General features: G+C 43.6%; 1 protein-coding gene and 1 pseudogene across 2 annotated transcripts in view; one reads left to right on the forward strand and one right to left on the reverse strand.

Annotated features, from left to right (window-relative positions):
- The window catches only part of LOC148436298 (uncharacterized), a 42,892-nt gene extending 34,076 nt beyond the window's left edge, over nt 1–8,816 (reverse strand). Inside the window, exons 1-2 of the mRNA XM_088465057.1 lie at nt 8,715–8,816; nt 8,193–8,228 (exon numbers count right to left, since the gene is read on the reverse strand). Of these exons, the coding sequence (XP_088321183.1) occupies nt 8,193–8,228; nt 8,715–8,816 (138 nt within the window). The remainder of the gene's footprint in view (nt 1–8,192; nt 8,229–8,714) is intronic.
- A 4,972-nt stretch (nt 8,817–13,788) lies between these two features.
- The window catches only part of LOC148436299 (uncharacterized), a 44,690-nt pseudogene continuing 40,701 nt past the window's right edge, over nt 13,789–17,777 (forward strand). Inside the window, exons 1-5 of the transcript XR_015876473.1 lie at nt 13,789–13,800; nt 15,070–15,261; nt 15,584–15,662; nt 15,781–15,878; nt 16,031–16,709. The product of XR_015876473.1 is annotated as an uncharacterized LOC148436299 (transcript). The remainder of the gene's footprint in view (nt 13,801–15,069; nt 15,262–15,583; nt 15,663–15,780; nt 15,879–16,030; nt 16,710–17,777) is intronic.

Below are 17,777 nucleotides of genomic sequence, written 5' to 3' on the forward strand. Positions count from 1 at the left end.
TAATAACAGGACACCACAGGCTGCTCCCTCTGAATAATAATAGTAACAGGACACCACAGGCTGCTCCCCATGTATAATAACAATAATAGGGCACAACAGGCTGCTCCCCCTGTATAATAATAATAATAATAACAACAGGACACCACAGGCTGCTCCCCCTGTATAATAATAGTAACAGGACACCACAGGCTGCTCCCCCTGTATTATAATAATAATAATAATAATAATAACAGGACACCACAGGCTGCTCCCTCTGTATAATAATAGTAACAGGACACCACAGGCTGCTCCCCCTGTATAATAATAATAATAACAGGACACCACAGGCTGCTCCCCCTGTATAAAAATAGTAACAGGACACCACAGGCTGCTCCCCCTGTATAATAATAATAATAATAATAATAATAATAACAGGACACCACAGGCTGCTCCCCCTGTATAATAATAGTAACAGGGCACCACAGGCTGCTCCCACTGTATAATGATAATAATAATAGGGCACAACAGGCTGCTCCCCCTGTATAATAATAATAATAATAATAATAATAATAATAAAAATAACAGAACACCACAGGCTGCTCCCCCTGTATAATAATAGTAACAGGACACCACAGACTGCTCCCCATGTATAATAAAAATAATAGGGCACAACAGGCTGCTCCCCCTGTATAATAATAATAATAATAATAACAGGACACCACAGGCTGCTCCCTCTGAATAATAATAGTAACAGGACACCACAGGCTGCTCCCCATGTATAATAATAATAATAATAGGGCACAACAGGCTGCTCCCCCTGTATAATAATAATAATAATAATAATAATAACAGGACACCACAGGCTGCTCCCCCTGTATAACAATAGTAACAGGACACCACAGGCTGCTCCCCCTGTATAATAATAGTAACAGGACACCACAGGCTGCTCCCCCTGTATAATAATCATAACAACATGACACCACAGGCTACTCTCTCTGTATAATAATAGTTATAATGGGAAACCACAGGCTGCTCCCTCTGTATAATAATAGTAATAACAAAACACCACAGGCTGCTCCACTATATAATAATAACAGGACACCACAGGCTGCTCCCTCTGTATAATAATCGTAATAACAGGACACGACAGACTGCTCCCCCTGTATAATAATAGTAATAACAGGACACCACAGGCTGCTCCCCCTGTATAATAATAGTAATAATAATAATAATAACAGGACACCACAGGCTGCTCCTCCTGTATAATAATAGTAATAACAGAACACCACAGGCTGCCCCCCCGTATAATAATAGTAATAACAGGACACCACAGGCTGCTCCCTCTGTATAATAACAGTATTAACAAGACACCACAGGCTCCTCCCCCTGTATAATAATAGTAATAACAAGGCAACACATCCTTCTCCTCCTGTACAATAATAGTAACAGGACACCACAGGCTGCTTCTCCTGTATAATAATAATAATGAAAATAGGACACCACAGGCTGCTCCCACTGTATAATAACAGTATTAACAAGACACCACAGGCTCCTCCCCCTGTATAATAATAATAATAATAAGAAGGCAAGACATCCTTCTCTCCCTGTACAATAATAATAACAGGACACCACAGGCTGCTTCTCCTGTATAATAATAATAATGAAAATAGGACACCACAGGCTGCTCCCCCTGTATAATGATTATAAAAAGGACACCACAGGCTGCTCCCCCTGTATACTAAAAATAATAACAGAACACCAAAGGCAGCTCCACCTGTGTAAAAGTAACAGGACACCACAGGTTGCTCCCTTTGTATAATAATAGTAATAGGATACCACAGGCTGCTTCACCAGTATAATAATAGTAACAAGATACCACAGGCTGCTCAACCTGTAGAATAATAGTAACAGGACACCACAGGCTGCTACCCTGTATAATAATAAAAATAATAATATTAAAAGGACACCACAGCCTGCTCCCCCTATATAACAATAGTAACAGGACACCACAGGCTGCTCCCCCTGTATAATAATCATAATAATAGGACACTACAGGCTGCTCCCCCTGTATAATAATAATAACAGTACACCACAGGCTGCTCCTCCTGTATAATAATAGTAATAACAGAACACCACAGGCTGCCCCCCCTGTATAATAATAGTAATAACAGGACACCACAGGCTGCTCCCTCTGTATAATAACAGTATTAACAAGACACCACAGGCTCCTCCCCCTGTATAATAATAGTAATAACAAGGCAACACATCCTTCTCCCCCTGTACAATAATAGTAACAGGACACCACAGGCTGCTTCTCCTGTATAATAATAATAATTAAAATAGGACACCACATGCTGCTCCCTCTGTATAATAACAGTATTAACAAGACACCACAGGCTCCTCTCCCTGTATGATAATAATAATAACAAGGCAACACATCCTTCTCCCCCTGTACAATAATAGTAACAAGACACCACAGGCTGCTCCCCTGTATAATAATAAAAATAATAATAATATTAAAAGGACACCACAGCCTGCTCCCCCTGTATAACAATAGTAACAGGACACCACAGGCTGCTCCCCCTGTATAATATTCATAATAAAAGGACACTACAGGCTGCTCCCCCTGTATAATAATAGTAATAACAGGACACCACAGCCTGCTCCCTCTGTATAACAATAATATCAGGGCACCACAGGCTGCTCCCCCTGTATAATAACAACAGGGCACAACAAGCTGCTCCTCCTGTGTTATAAAAATAATAATAATAATAACAGGACACCACAGGCTGCTCTCCCTGTATATTAATAGTAATAATAATAATAACAGGACACCACAGGCTGCTCCTCCTGTATAATAATAGTAATAACAGAACACCACAGGCTGCCCCCCCGTATAATAATAGTAATAACAGGACACCACAGGCTGCTCCCTCTGTATAATAACAGTATTAACAAGACACCACAGGCTCCTCCCCCTGTATAATAATAGTAATACCAAGGCAACACATCCTTCTCCTCCTGTACAATAATAGTAACAGGACACCACAGGCTGCTTCTCCTGTATAATAATAATAATGAAAATAGGACACCACAGGCTGCTCCCTCTGTATAATAACAGTATTAACAAGACACCACAGGCTCCTCCCCCTGTATAATAATAATAATAATAATAACAAGGCAACACATCCTTCTCTCCCTGTACAATAATAATAACAGGACACCACAGGCTGCTTCTCCTGTATAATAATAATAATGAAAATAGGACACCACAGGCTGCTCCCCCTGTATAATGATTATAAAAAGGACACCACAGGCTGCTCCCCCTGTATAATAAAAATAATAACAGAACACCAAAGGCAGCTCCACCTGTGTAAAAGTAACAGGACACCACAGGTTGCTCCCTTTGTATAATAATAGTAATAGGATACCACAGGCTGCTTCACCAGTATAATAATAGTAACAAGACACCACAGGCTGCTCACCCTGTAGAATAATAGTAACAGGACACCACAGGCTGCTACCCTGTATAATAATAAAAATAATAATATTAAAAGGACACCACAGCCTGCTCCCCCTATATAACAATAGTAACAGGACACCACAGGCTGCTCCCCCTGTATAATAATCAGAGTAATAGGACACTACAGGCTGCTCCCCCTGTATAATAATAATAACAGTACACCACAGGCTGCTCCTCCTGTATAATAATAGTAATAACAGAACACCACAGGCTGCCCCCCCTGTATAATAATAGTAATAACAGGACACCACAGGCTGCTCCCTCTGTATAATAACAGTATTAACAAGACACCACAGGCTCCTCCCCCTGTATAATAATAGTAATAACAAGGCAACACATCCTTCTCCCCCTGTACAATAATAGTAACAGGACACCACAGGCTGCTTCTCCTGTATAATAATAATGAAAATAGGACACCACATGCTGCTCCCTCTGTATAATAACAGTATTAACAAGACACCACAGGCTCCTCCCCCTGTATGATAATAATAATAATAACAAGGCAACACATCCTTCTCCCCCTGTACAATAATAGTAACAAGACACCACAGGCTGCTCCCCTGTATAATAATAAAAATAATAATAATATTAAAAGGATACCACAGCCTGCTCCCCCTGTATAACAATAGTAACAGGACACCACAGGCTGCTCCCCCTGTATAATATTCATAATAAAAGGACACTACAGGCTGCTCCCCCTGTATAATAATAGTAATAACAGGACACCACAGCCTGCTCCCTCTGTATAACAATAATATCAGGGCACCACAGGCTGCTCCCCCTGTATAATAACAACAGGGCACAACAAGCTGCTCCTCCTGTGTTATAAAAATAATAATAATAATAATAACAGGACACCACAGGCTGCTCCCCTGTATAATAATAGTAACAGGACACCACAGGCTGCTCCTTCTGTATAATCATAACAACAGGACACCAACAGGCTGCTCCCCTTGTATAATAACAGGACACCAGAAGCTGCTCCTCCTGTATAATAATAGTAATAACAGGACACCACAAGCTGCTCCCCCTGTATAATAATCATAATAACAGGACACCACAGGCTGCTCCCCCTGTATAATAATAGTAATAACAGGACACCGCAGGCTGCTCCCCCTGTATAATAACAGGACACCACAGGCTGCTACCCCTGTATAATAATAGTAATAAAAGGACACCACAGGCTGCTCCCCCTGTATAATATTAGTAATAACAGGACACCGCAGGCTGCTTCCTCTGTATAATAATAATAATAAAATTAACAGGGCACCACAAGCTTCTCCGCCTGAATAATAATAATGACAGGACACCACAGACTGCTCCCCTTGTATAATAATAGTAATAACAGGATACCACAGGCTGCTCCCCCTGTATAATATTACTAATAACAGGACAACACAGGCTGCTCCCCCTGTATAATAATAGTAATAGCAGGACACCACAGGCTGCTCCCCCTGTATAATAATAGTAATAGCAGGACACCACAGGCTGCTCCCCCTGTATAATAATAGTTAAAGGACACGAGAGGCTGCTCCCCCTGTATAATAATAGTAATAACAGGATACCACAGGCTGCTCCCCTGTATAATAATAGTTAAAGGACACGACAGGCTGCTCCCCCTGTATAATAATAGTAATAGCAGGACACCACAGGCTGCTCCCCCTGTATAATAATAGTAATAACAGGACACCACAGGCTGCTCCCCTTTTAAAATAATAGTAGAAACAGGACACCACAGGCTGCTCCCCCTGTATAATAATAATATCCGGACACCACAGCCTGCTCCTCCTGTATAATAATAATAATATGACACCACAGGCTGCTCCCCCTGTATAATAATAAAAATAACAAAAGGGCACCAGAGGCTTCTTTCCCTGTTTAATAATAACAGGGCACAACAGGCTACTCCCCCTGTATAAAATAGTAATAACAGGACACCACAGGCTGCTCCCCCTGTATAAAATAATAGTAATAACAGGACTCAACAGGCTGCTCCCCCTGTATAAAATAATAGTGAACACAGGACACCACAGGCTGCTCACTCTGTATAATAATCATAACAACAGGACACCACAGGCTGCTCCCTCTGTATAATAATAGTAATAACAAGACACCACAGGCTGCTCCCCCTGTATAATAATAGTAATAACAGGACACCACAGACTGCTCCCCCTGTATAATAATAGTAATAACAGGACACTACAGACTGCTCCCCCTGTATAATAATAGTAATAACAGGACACAACAGGCTGCTCCCCCTGTATAATAATAGTAATAACAGGACACAACAGGCTGCTCCCCCTGTATAATAATAGTAATAACAGGACACAGCAGGCTGCTCCCCCTGTATAATAATAGTAATAACAGGACACCGCAGGCTTCTCCCCCTGTATAATAATAGTAATAACGGGACACCACAGGCTTCTCCCCCTGTATAATAATAGTAATAACGGGACACCACAGGCTGCTCCCCCTGTATAATAATAGTTAGAGGACACCGCAGGCTGCTCCCCCTGTATAATAATAGTAATAACAGGACACCACAGGCTGCTCCCCCTGTATAATAATAGTAATAACAGAACACAACAGGCTGCTCCCCCTGTATATTAATAGTAATAACAGGACACAACAGGCTGCTCCCCCTGTATAATAATAGTAATAACAGGACACCGCAGGCTTCTCCCCCTGTATAATAATAGTAATAACGGGACACCACAGGCTGCTCCCCCTGTATAATAATTGTTAGAGGACACTGCAGGCTGCTCCCCCTGTATAATAATAGTAATAACAGGACACCACAGGCTGCTCCCCCTGTATAATAATAGTAATAACAGGACACCACAGGCTGCTCCCCCTGTATAGTAGTTGTTAGAGGACACCACAAGCTGATCCCCCTGTATAATAATTGTAATAACAGGACACCACAGGCTGCTCCCCCTGTATAATAATAGTTAGAGGACACCACAGGCTGCTCCCCCTGTATAATAATATTAATAACAGGACACTACAGACTGCTCCCCCTGTATAATAATAATAATAACAGGACACCACAGACTGCTCCCCCTGTATAATAATAATAACAGGACACCACAGGCTGCTCCCCCTGTATAATAATAGTACTAACAAGACACCACACGCTGCTCCCCCTGTATAATAATAATAATAATTATAAGAGGACACCACAGGCTGCTCCCCCTGTATAATAATAGTAATAACAGCACACCACATGCTGCTCCCCCTGTATAATAATAGTTAGAGGACACCACAGGCTGCTCCCCCTGTATAATAATATTAATAACAGGACACTACAGACTGCTCCCCCTGTATAATAATAATAATAATAATAATAATAATAATAACAACAACAACAGGACACCACAGACTGCTCCCCCTGTATAATAATAACAGGACACCAAAGGCTGCTCCCCCTGTATAATAATAACAGGACACCACAGGCTGCTCCCCCGTATAATAATATTAACAGGACACCACAGGCTGCTCCCCCTGTATAATATTAGTAATAACAGGACACCGCAGGCTGCTTCCCCTGTATAATAATAATAAAATTAACAGGGCACCACAGGCTTCTCCGCCTGAATAATAATAATGACAGGACACCACAGACTGCTCCCCTTGTATAATAATAGTAATAACAGGACATCACAGGCTGCTCCCCCTGTTTAATAATACTAATAACAGGACATCACAGGCTGCTCCCCCTGTATAATAATAGTAATAACAGGACACAACAGGCTGCTCCCCCTGTATAATAATAGTAATAACAGGACACCGCAGGCTTCTCCCCCTGTATAATAATAGTTATAACGGGACACCACAGGCTGCTCCCCCTGTATAATAATTGTTAGAGGACACTGCAGGCTGCTCCCCCTGTATAATAATAGTAATAACAGGACACCACAGGCTGCTCCCCCTGTATAATAGTAGTTAGAGGACACCACAAGCTGCTCCCCCTGTATAATAATTGTAATAACAGGACACCACAGGCTGCTCCCCCTGTATAATAATAGTTAGAGGACACCACAGGCTGCTCCCCCTGTATAATATTAATAACAGGACACTACAGACTGCTCCCCCTGTATAATAATAATAATAACAGGACACCACAGACTGCTCCCCCTGTATAATAATAACAGGACACCACAGGCTGCTCCCCCTGTATAATAATAATAGTACTAACAAGACACCACAGGCTGCTCCCCCTGTATAATAATAATAACAATAATAATAAGAGGACACCACAGGCTGCTCCCCCTGTATAATAATAGTAATAACAGCACACCACAGGCTGCTCCCCGTGTATAATAATAGTTAGAGGACACCACAGGCTGCTCCCCCTGTATAATAATATTAATAACAGGACACTACAGACTGCTCCCCCTGTATAATAATAATAATAACAACAACAGGACACCACAGACTGCTCCCCCTGTATAATAATAACAGGACACCAAAGGCTGCTCCCCCGTATAATAATATTAACAGGACACCACAGGCTGCTCCCCTAGTGTACAGCATTGCATCACAGGCCGCTCCCGCTGTAAAGTAGGAAACAAAAAGCTGTGTAGGACACCACAGGACACTCCCACTGTATAGTAGGACACTACAGGCTGCTCCCCCTGTATAGGAGGACTCCACAGGCTCCTCCCCCTGTATAGTAGGACACCATTACCTGCTGCTGCCGGGAACTTGATTCCACCGGCTCCGCCTGAATCAGGAATGTCTAAGACAAAATGGCAGCTAAAAGCCCGTGCCACCGCCCCCTTTGCTCTGTCACTAGAAGACTATAAGAATATGGCCGCCGGTCACTGTACATGAGGACACCATTACACTATAATAGTTTGTACTCTAGTGATGAAGCTGGGAGCAGCAGGTGGAGGTGGCTGCTTAGTTACAGGACGTCCTTTCTACTTTGTACCGCCTGATTGGCTACTCGCTGCTGCCAATCACCGCACTGAGGCGAATGAGAGGATTGCGGTCACTATTAAAGATGGGCGAGACAGACAGTACCCATAGCTACAGGGATATTAGATGGAAGGGGCGTGATTAACTTGAGGGGCGTTTCTTCAGAGAGCGGCCATTGCTGTGTCTGGCAGTAGGTAATGGTGTTTGCTATTTTTTATACGGTAACAGCGACTACGGTGCTGCATTATCATCATACAGGTAGAGCAGGGTATGGTGTAATATATAATACTTGTGGAGCAGGCTTTAGTGGTCTGTTATTATAATACAGGTGACTCAGATTCCAGTCACAGGTATAATATAGCTGTAGCAGTCTCTGGTGCTGCCTTACCATCAAGCGGGTAGATCAAACACCAGTGTTACATATAATACAGCTGGAGCAGACCGTAGTGTTACATATAATACAGGTGGAGCAGACCCTGGTGTTACATATAATACAGCTGGAGCAGTCACTGCTCGGTAGGTAACAGACTATATAGAAAGGGAGGTGTCCGGAGCACTCAGACCCCCCATACAGAACGTATCAGCTGTAGCTGGCGGTCAGTACCCTCAGTAGGTGGTTATTCGTTACATATAATACAGGTGGAGCAGACCCTGGGGTTACATATAATACAGATGGAGCAGACCCTGGTGTTACATATAATACAGCTGGAGCAGTCACTGCTCGGTAGGTAACAGACTATAGAGAAAGGGAGGTGTCCGGAGCACTCAGCTGTAGCTGGCGGTCAGTACCCTCAGTAGGTGGTTATTAGTTACATATCATACAGGTGGAGCAGACCCTGGTGTTACATATAATACAGATGGAGCAGTCACTGCTCGGTGGGTAATAGACTATAGAGAAAGGGAGGTGTCCGGTGCACTCAGACCCCCCATACTGAACGTATCAGCTGTAGCTGGCGGTCAGTACCCTCAGTAGGTGGTTATTGACAAAGGTTCTTTGTTAGCTGAAACGTGTTGGTGATTGTACTGAGGAGTAGCTGTTCCAGACCAAGGCAGAGTGGGTGGATTCTTGAGCCCAGGAGGTACCCTGTATTACAAACCTATATGCTTGATGGTGTTTTTATACACCTTTGTGTCTGGTACGCAGCCTCATTATTTTAATATATTGTTGTCATAATAAAACTGTATTACACTATTGTGGCCCTCTTTTGTTTCCTTCATTTGTCTTTGAGGAACAAGAGGCCCCTATTCTTAGTGTTGTAAAAGACAACAGAAAGTGACTTTTAGAACATTTGGGCAGACCAGTGAACTTTTTAAGAAGAGGATTCATACATATATTGACTGAAATAAGAGGAACAATTACAGTAATATCAAGTTTGTGGACTTCTTTCATATTTTGTGGTTACTAGGAGTGTATCATTATTCAAGAAAAACTCCCCTTTGAGGTTTTGCGCAAGGTTTACCTGTGTATTTTTTATCTGTTGAATTTTTTGGTGTATTGTGGGTGGACACCTTATTAGCCTGTTGAAGCATTATCTCATTCACGTGAAGCGCTTGGATTATTAACATCTTTCTTATTAGTGTGGAAGTGACAGAATAAACAGAGAGACACCATAGTGTACACCGGGTGATGTATAAGATGCACAGACGTCCTCTGTAATAGGCCCTGCTGAGTCCTCACCTGTCTGAGGCCTTCTTAGCTTTCTTTTTATTTCTCTAATTATCACCAACCTGTTTGGAGCTCCCTCTGCTCCCCGCACTTTCTCTATTACTACCCTGCGTGTAGGGACCAGCGTTTCCCAGCTCCAGTCCTCAGGGAGCCATGACAGTACATGTTTTCCAGGTCTCCTCACAAAATCACCAGTGAGATAATTATCACCACCTCTGGATCATTTAGATTGTGTCAGTCAGTAATGAAGGCACTAGTAAGGAGATATAGAAAACATGCCCTGTTAGGAATCCCTGGTGACTGGAGATGAGAAACACTGTTCTAGATATTGAGTGTGTAAGGGATTATCTTCCAAGAAATGCTTCAGCCTCTTCCCTATGCTACATACACATGGCTGGCAGGATTGTCACACATGTAACGTACATCCTGGTAGGCTAACTGTGTAATCCAGCAGGACAGGGCGGCTGCACAGTCACAGACTGCTGACACTCAGTAATTATTACAGATGTGGGAGCAGAGAAAATAAGATGGGTGATAGTACACAAGTCGCCCAGATATTAGGAGACAGAGGAATAGGGCAGTAGTGGGGAAGAGAGGCTGGCTGGGAGATGTGGTGCACTATCGGAGAGCGTATAATGGGGGAGGGGGAGCAGAGAAAATGAGATGGGTGTTTGTACACAAGTCGCCCAGATATTAGGAGACAGAGGAATAGGGCAGTAGTGGGGAAGAGAGGCTGGCTGGGAGATGTGGTGCACTATCGGAGAGCGTATAATGGGGGAGGGGGAGCAGAGAAAATAAGATGGGTGTTTGTACACAAGTCGCCCAGATATTAGGAGACAGAGGAATAGGGCAGTAGTTGGGAGAGAGGCTGGGCTGGGAGATGTGGTGCGCTATCGGAGGGTGTATAATGGGGGAGGGGGAGCAGAGAAGTAGGGTGAGATGATGGGGGCAGAGACTTTATCCTAGGTTACTGGGGAGAATGACCTGAGGGTGGAATGAGGAGGAAAAGGTGGGTGGGCAGTGAGGGATCTGGCCTGGGGAATTATCTTGTCATATGGTGTTGTGTACTTGTGTATATTATACTATGTGTAGTAATCACAGGTTATCAGGTGTGTGACCTGTGTGTGGTGATCAGTGTGTAATAGGTGTGTGACCTGTGTATAGTGATCAGTGTGTATCAGGTGTGGGATATCAGTGTGACCTGTGTATAGAGATCAGTGTGTATCAGTTGTGTGATATCAGTTTGACCTGTGTATAGTGCTCAGTGTGTATCAGGTGTGTGATATCAGTTTGACCTGTGTATAGTGATCAGTGTGTATCAGGTTTGTGATATCAGTGTGACCTGTGTATAGTGATCAGTGTGTATCAGATGTGTAATATCAGTGTGACCTGTGTATATCAGGTGTGTGATATCAGTTTGACCTGTGTATAGTGATCAGACGTCCTGATTCAGACCCGGTCGCAAGCGCTGAGCACTTGCAACCGGGTCGATGGTGGCCCAGAGCACACGCGCGCGATGGAGCTGGCTCTGTCGAGCGCATGCACATGACGGAGCCGCCTCTGTCGTGCGCATGCGCGAGACCCGGGCACTCCGTCGCTCACGGTCTTGCAACAAAGGGGACGAGCTGTCGATGTTGAGTGACAGCTCGCCCCCTTTGGTGGGCGGGCCAGGGGGGGTGGCTATCCAAACGTAGGCGTTCCCAAGAGAACGCCTGTCGTTTGTGGGCGGCCCCACTGACATCACGAGTGATGTCAGTGGAGAGATTCCGGCTCTGTTAGAGCCGAAATCTCTCTGTGGATTGCGGCCACGAGACCCTACCACAAGGGTCTCGTCGCAAGCCCGATGGTCGCGATGGTCTTGACCATCGTGACCATCAACCTGGCCACTCACTATATCTGTGGGTGGTCACCCACAGCTATGCGAGCGGCCAGGATGCCGCACAAAAAAACTCCCTGATTCAGAGCGAGCGCTTTTTCAGAGCGTCCAGCTCTGAATCAGGGCCAGTGTGTGATATGGCTCTGGAAAGAGGAGGGCTTATTAGTTAATCAGTGTTTCCTGAATTAATATGTTACATATACTCTGATATTTTATTATATTTACTTTTAGACACGTGAGGAACACTAGAATCTTTACTAGAAGTCACGTAAGGGTGAGACCTGTCCTCTATAAATAACTGATCACTGAGGATGGACGTGGACAAAAGTCACATTACTGAGAGGATACTAAATCTCACCCTGGAGATCATATACCTGCTGACTGGGGAGGTGAAGGGTTCTGGGAGTGTCACAGTGACATCACTTATATCTATAGTAATAATACAGGGACATGACTGGGGAGGTGAGGGGATCTGGGAGTGTCACTGTGTTATCACTTATATCTATAGTAATAATACAGGGACATGACTGGGGAGGTGAGGAGATCTGGGGGTGTCACAGTGACCACCTATATCTATAGTAATAACACAGGGACATGACTGGGGAGGTGAGGCGATCTGGGGGTGTCACAGTGACCACCTATATCTATAGTTCCTACTATGGCCCTAACTGTGTGAAGTTTGTATATTCTCCTTGTGCTTGCGTGGGTTTCCTCCGGGTACTCCGGTTTCCTCCCACACACCAGAAATATACTGGTAAGTTCATTGGCTCCCCACACAATTGACCATTGTGTGTATGTGTGCGAGCATGTGGTAGAATATAGATTGTGAGCTCCACTGGGACACGGACAGATGTGCATGGTAAGATATTCTCTGTAAAGCGCTGCGGAATATGTGTGCGCTATATAAATAACTGGTAATAATAATGGTAATAATAATACTAATTTAAGGACATGACTGGGGAGGTGAGAGTCTGGGAGTGGCACAGTGACATCACTTATATCTATAGAAATAATACAGGGATATGACTGGGGAGGTGAGGGGATCTGGTAGTGTCACAATGACATCACTTATATCTATAGTAATAATACAGAGACATGACTGGGGAGGTGTTGGGATCTGGGAGTGTCACAGTGACATAACTTATATCTATAGTAATAATACAGAGACATGACTGGGGAGGTGAGGGGATCTGGGAGTGTCACAGTGACCACCTATATCCATAGTAATAATACAGGGACATGACTGGGGAGGTGAGGGGATCTGGGAGTGTCACAGTGACATCACTTATATTTATAGTAATAATACAGGGACATGACTGGGGAGGTGAGAGAATCTGGGAGTGTCACAGTGACATCACTTATCGCTATAGTAATAATACAGGGACATGACTGGGGAGGTGAGAGAATCTGAGAGTGTCACAGTGACATCACTTATATCTATAGTAATAATACAGGGACATGAGTGGGAAGGTGAGGGGATCTGGGAGTGTCACAGTGACCACCTATATCTATAATAATAATACAGGGACATGACTGGGGAGGTGAGGGGATCTGGGAGTGTCACAGTGACATCACTTATATTTATAGTAATAATACAGGGATATGACTGGGGAGGTGAGGGGATCTGGTAGTGTCACAGTGACATCACTTATATCTATAGTAATAATACAGAGACATGATTGGGGAGGTGTTGGGATCTGGGAGTGTCATAGTGACATCACTTATATCTATAGTATTGATACAGGGACATGACTGGGGAGGTGAGAGGATCTGGGAGTGTCACAGTGACATCACTTATATCTATAGTAATAATGGAGGGACATGAGTGGGAAGGTGAGGCGATCTGGGAGTGTCACAGTGACCAACTATATCTATATTAATAGTACAGGGACATGACTGGGGAGGTGAGGAGATCTGGGAGTGCCACAGTGACATCACTTATATGTATAGTAATAATACAGGGACATGACTGGGGAGGTGAGGGGATCTGGGAGTGTCACAGTGACATCACTTATATCTATAGTAATAATACAGGGACATGACTGGGGAGGTGAGAGGATCTGGGAGTGTCACAGTGACATCACTTATATCTATAGTAATAATACAGGGACATGACTGGGGAGGTGAGAGGATCTGGGAGTGTCACAGTGACATCACTTATATCTATAGTAATAATACAGGGACATGACTGGGGAGGTGAGGGGATCTGGGAGTGTCACAGTGACATCACTTATATCTATAGTAATAATACAGGGACATGACTGGGAAGGTGAGGGGATCTGGGAGTGTCACAGTGACATCACTTATATCTATAATAATACAGGGACATGACTGGGGAGGTGAGAGGATCTGGGAGTGTCACAGTGACCACCTATATCTATAGTAATAATATAGGGACATGACTGGGGAGGTGAAGGGATCTGGGGGTGTCACAGTGACCACCTATATCTATAGTTTCCACTATGGCCCTAACTGTGTGAAGTTTGTATATTCTCCTTGTGCTTGCGTGGGTTTCCTCCGGGTACTCCGGTTTCCTCCCACACTCCAGAAATATACTGGTAAGTTAATTGGCTCCCCACACAATTGACCATGGTGTGTATGTGTGCGAGCATGTGGTAGAATATAGATTGTGAGCTCCACTGGGACAGGGACAGATGTGCATGGTAAGATATTCTCTGTAAAGCGCTGCGGAATATGTGTGCGCTATATAAATAACTGGTAATAATAATGGTAATAATAATACTAATTTAGGGACATGACTGGGGAGGTGAGAGTCTGGGAGTGTGACAGTGACATCACTTATACCTATAGTAATAACTGAGCAGCAGGGAGCCGATCTCAGATATAGTATTAGTCCCACAGTCCTCACTAGAGTTTGGACTTAGTACATTGTTCACAGTATGTTGTTGTCACTGACCCAAAGATGTCGGAGCTGCAGGATATACTATATACTCTTCATTTTCCTGTATTTAGGAGATTGTTACAAGACAAGTATTTGTAAAATAGAGTTTTTTTTGTATATTATGTAAAATGAACACCTGAATAAACAGTCTCATTTAAATAGAGTTTAAGTGACCTTTCCATGTTTCCCCCAATACAAAGGGTTATACAGTACTAAAGAAGACATCCGATAAGCATGAGACACCCAGCCGCCAACCCCATGTGTCAGGAGGACTGAGCGGGACCCAGAGTCCCATCACGGTGCCTCCACTTCACTCACTGATACATGAGAGACACAATGACCAGAAGATCCTGGAACTCACCAAGAACATCATTCAGCTGCTGACTAGAGAGGTGACTGCTGAGAATGGGACATTATACAGTAACACCAGGGGATGTGTCTGGGTGATGACTGGAGAGGTGACTGCTGGGAATGGGACATTATACAGTAACACCAGGGGATGTGTCTGGGTGATGATTGGAGAGGTGACTGCTGGGAATGGTACATTATACAGTAACACCAGGGGATGTGTCTGGGTGATGACTGGAGAGATGACTGCTGGGAATGGGACATTATACAGTAACACCAGGGGATGTGTCTGGGTGATGACTGTATCATTGTGTGTGTCAGGTTCCTATAAGGTGCCAGGATGTCACTGTCTATGTCTCCATGCAGGAGGGGGTGTATGTAGTGGAACACAATGGTCTGTACAAGGACGTGATGATGGAGAATCACCGACCCCTTGCATCACTGGGTAAGAGGAGACTGTCATTTATTGTACAGGGGAGAGCAGGTATAGGGGCCCCTATATACACACATCACCTGATATTCACATATATACAATGTAATCAGTCAGTGTGTGTCTCCTACAGATGGACCCAGTAACAGAAAGACCCCAGAGAGATGTCCCCACCCTCTGTATTCACAGGATTGTACAGAGGAGAATCACAGGATCCCACAGGAGCATCAGGTAGATGGGATTTAGGGTCTCACCAATATACCACAGTGACTGTCACAATATGATCTGCAGAGAAGCTGTGTGTGTCTTATGCACGGATATTATACTGTCTAATCTCAATTAATGAAATCAAACATTAAAAAAACAAATCAATGTTTGTTTAGGGTGCAGCTCAGGCTAATAAGGTAGAAGATATATAGAGAGAAGAAGAGACATATGTGACTGATAATAAGGTAGAAGATATAGAGGGAGAAGAAGAGATGTATGTGACTGATATGAAGACAGAAGATATAGAGGGAGAAGAGACTTATGTGACTGATATGAAGGCAGAAGATATAGAGGGAGAAGAAGAGATTTATGTGACTAATATGAAGGCAGAAGATATAGAGGGAGAAGAAAAGACGTATTTGACTGATCTTAAGACAGAAGATACAGAGGAAGAAGAAAATACGTATCTGAGTGATCTGAAGGCAGAAGATATAGAGGGAGAAGAAGAGACATATGTGACTGATAATAAGGCAGAAGATATAGAGGGAGAAGAAGAGACATATGTGACTGATAATAAGGCAGAAGATATAGAGGGAGAAGAAGAGACATATGTGACTGATATGAAGGCAGAAGATATAGAGGGAGAAGAAGAGATGTATGTGACTAATACAAAGGCAGAATATATAGAGGGAGAAGAGACATATGTGACTGATATGAAGGCAGAAGATACAGAGGGAGAAAAAGAGACGTATGTGACTGATAATAAAGCAGAAGATATAGAGGGAGAAGCAGAAACGTTTGTGTGGGGCAATCAGCAGTTTAAGACGGAGGAAATCCCTAAAGATATCAGCACAGGTGCGTAATAAACACTTATTACAGAATAGTCACATTCTCCTTGTTCAATTTCTTATCTTTCACCCTCCTCTGTCAGTACAAACTAATGAAGTAAATGTATCTGCCCAGTGGGAGAGTTGGGAGCCATCAGCCCCTATGATACTACTGCTCTCCCCCTTACATCATGTCACTGTGTGTTACCAGCCCAGAGATCTGACCAGTCTCCTCCCCACACTATCTGGTGTATCGCACATACTAAGATGGAGATCACAGTAGAATGCAGCTATTATGACCTGTGTGTGATATATAATGTATAGATCATGCCTGCGCTCTGTTACACATACTGAGATGGAAATCCAGAGAGTGTGAGGACACAGCAGGGTGCAGCTAGTATGACCTGTGTGTGATATAATGTATAGTCCATGCCTGCACTCTGTTACACATACTTAGATGGAGATACAGAGTGTAAGGACACAGCAGAATAGTATGACCTGTGTGTGATGTAATGTATAGACCATGCCTGCACTCTGTTACACATAGTGAGATGGAGATGCGGAGAGTGTGAGGACATAGCAGGATGCAGCTAGTATGACCTGGGTGTGTGATATAATGTATAGACCATGCCTGCACTCTATTACACATACTTAGATGGAGATACGGAGAGTGTAAGGACACAGCAGAATAGTATGACCTGTGTGTGATGTAATGTATAGACCATGCCTGCACTCTGTTACATATGCCGAGATGGAGATTTGTCTTTTTTACGGACTACTCCCCGGCCAGTGTTACTCCTACACCTAAACCGCCTCTTGACAATCATCAGCAAATACTTGATAAAGTCACTGAATGTATGGAGATGTTGGGGTACAGCCGGGCACATTTTTCTTAGAGTTACACAGTATGGGGATGTAGGGGTACAACTGGGCACGTCTTATTATAGTTACACAGTATAGTATAGTTCTGCAGGGGTGCTAATTCCCATATAATTATTCTGTTCCCAGCAGATGGACACAGCCGCAGGACTAACTCGGGGAGATGACTCATATTATCTCCAGATTGTGACCTAGACAATAATAGCTTCTCACAGGA

Source organism: Taudactylus pleione, unplaced genomic scaffold, assembly GCF_031769625.1.
Source record: "Taudactylus pleione unplaced genomic scaffold, aTauple2 ptg001839l, whole genome shotgun sequence".
NCBI classification, from domain to species: Eukaryota; Metazoa; Chordata; class Amphibia; order Anura; family Myobatrachidae; genus Taudactylus; species Taudactylus pleione.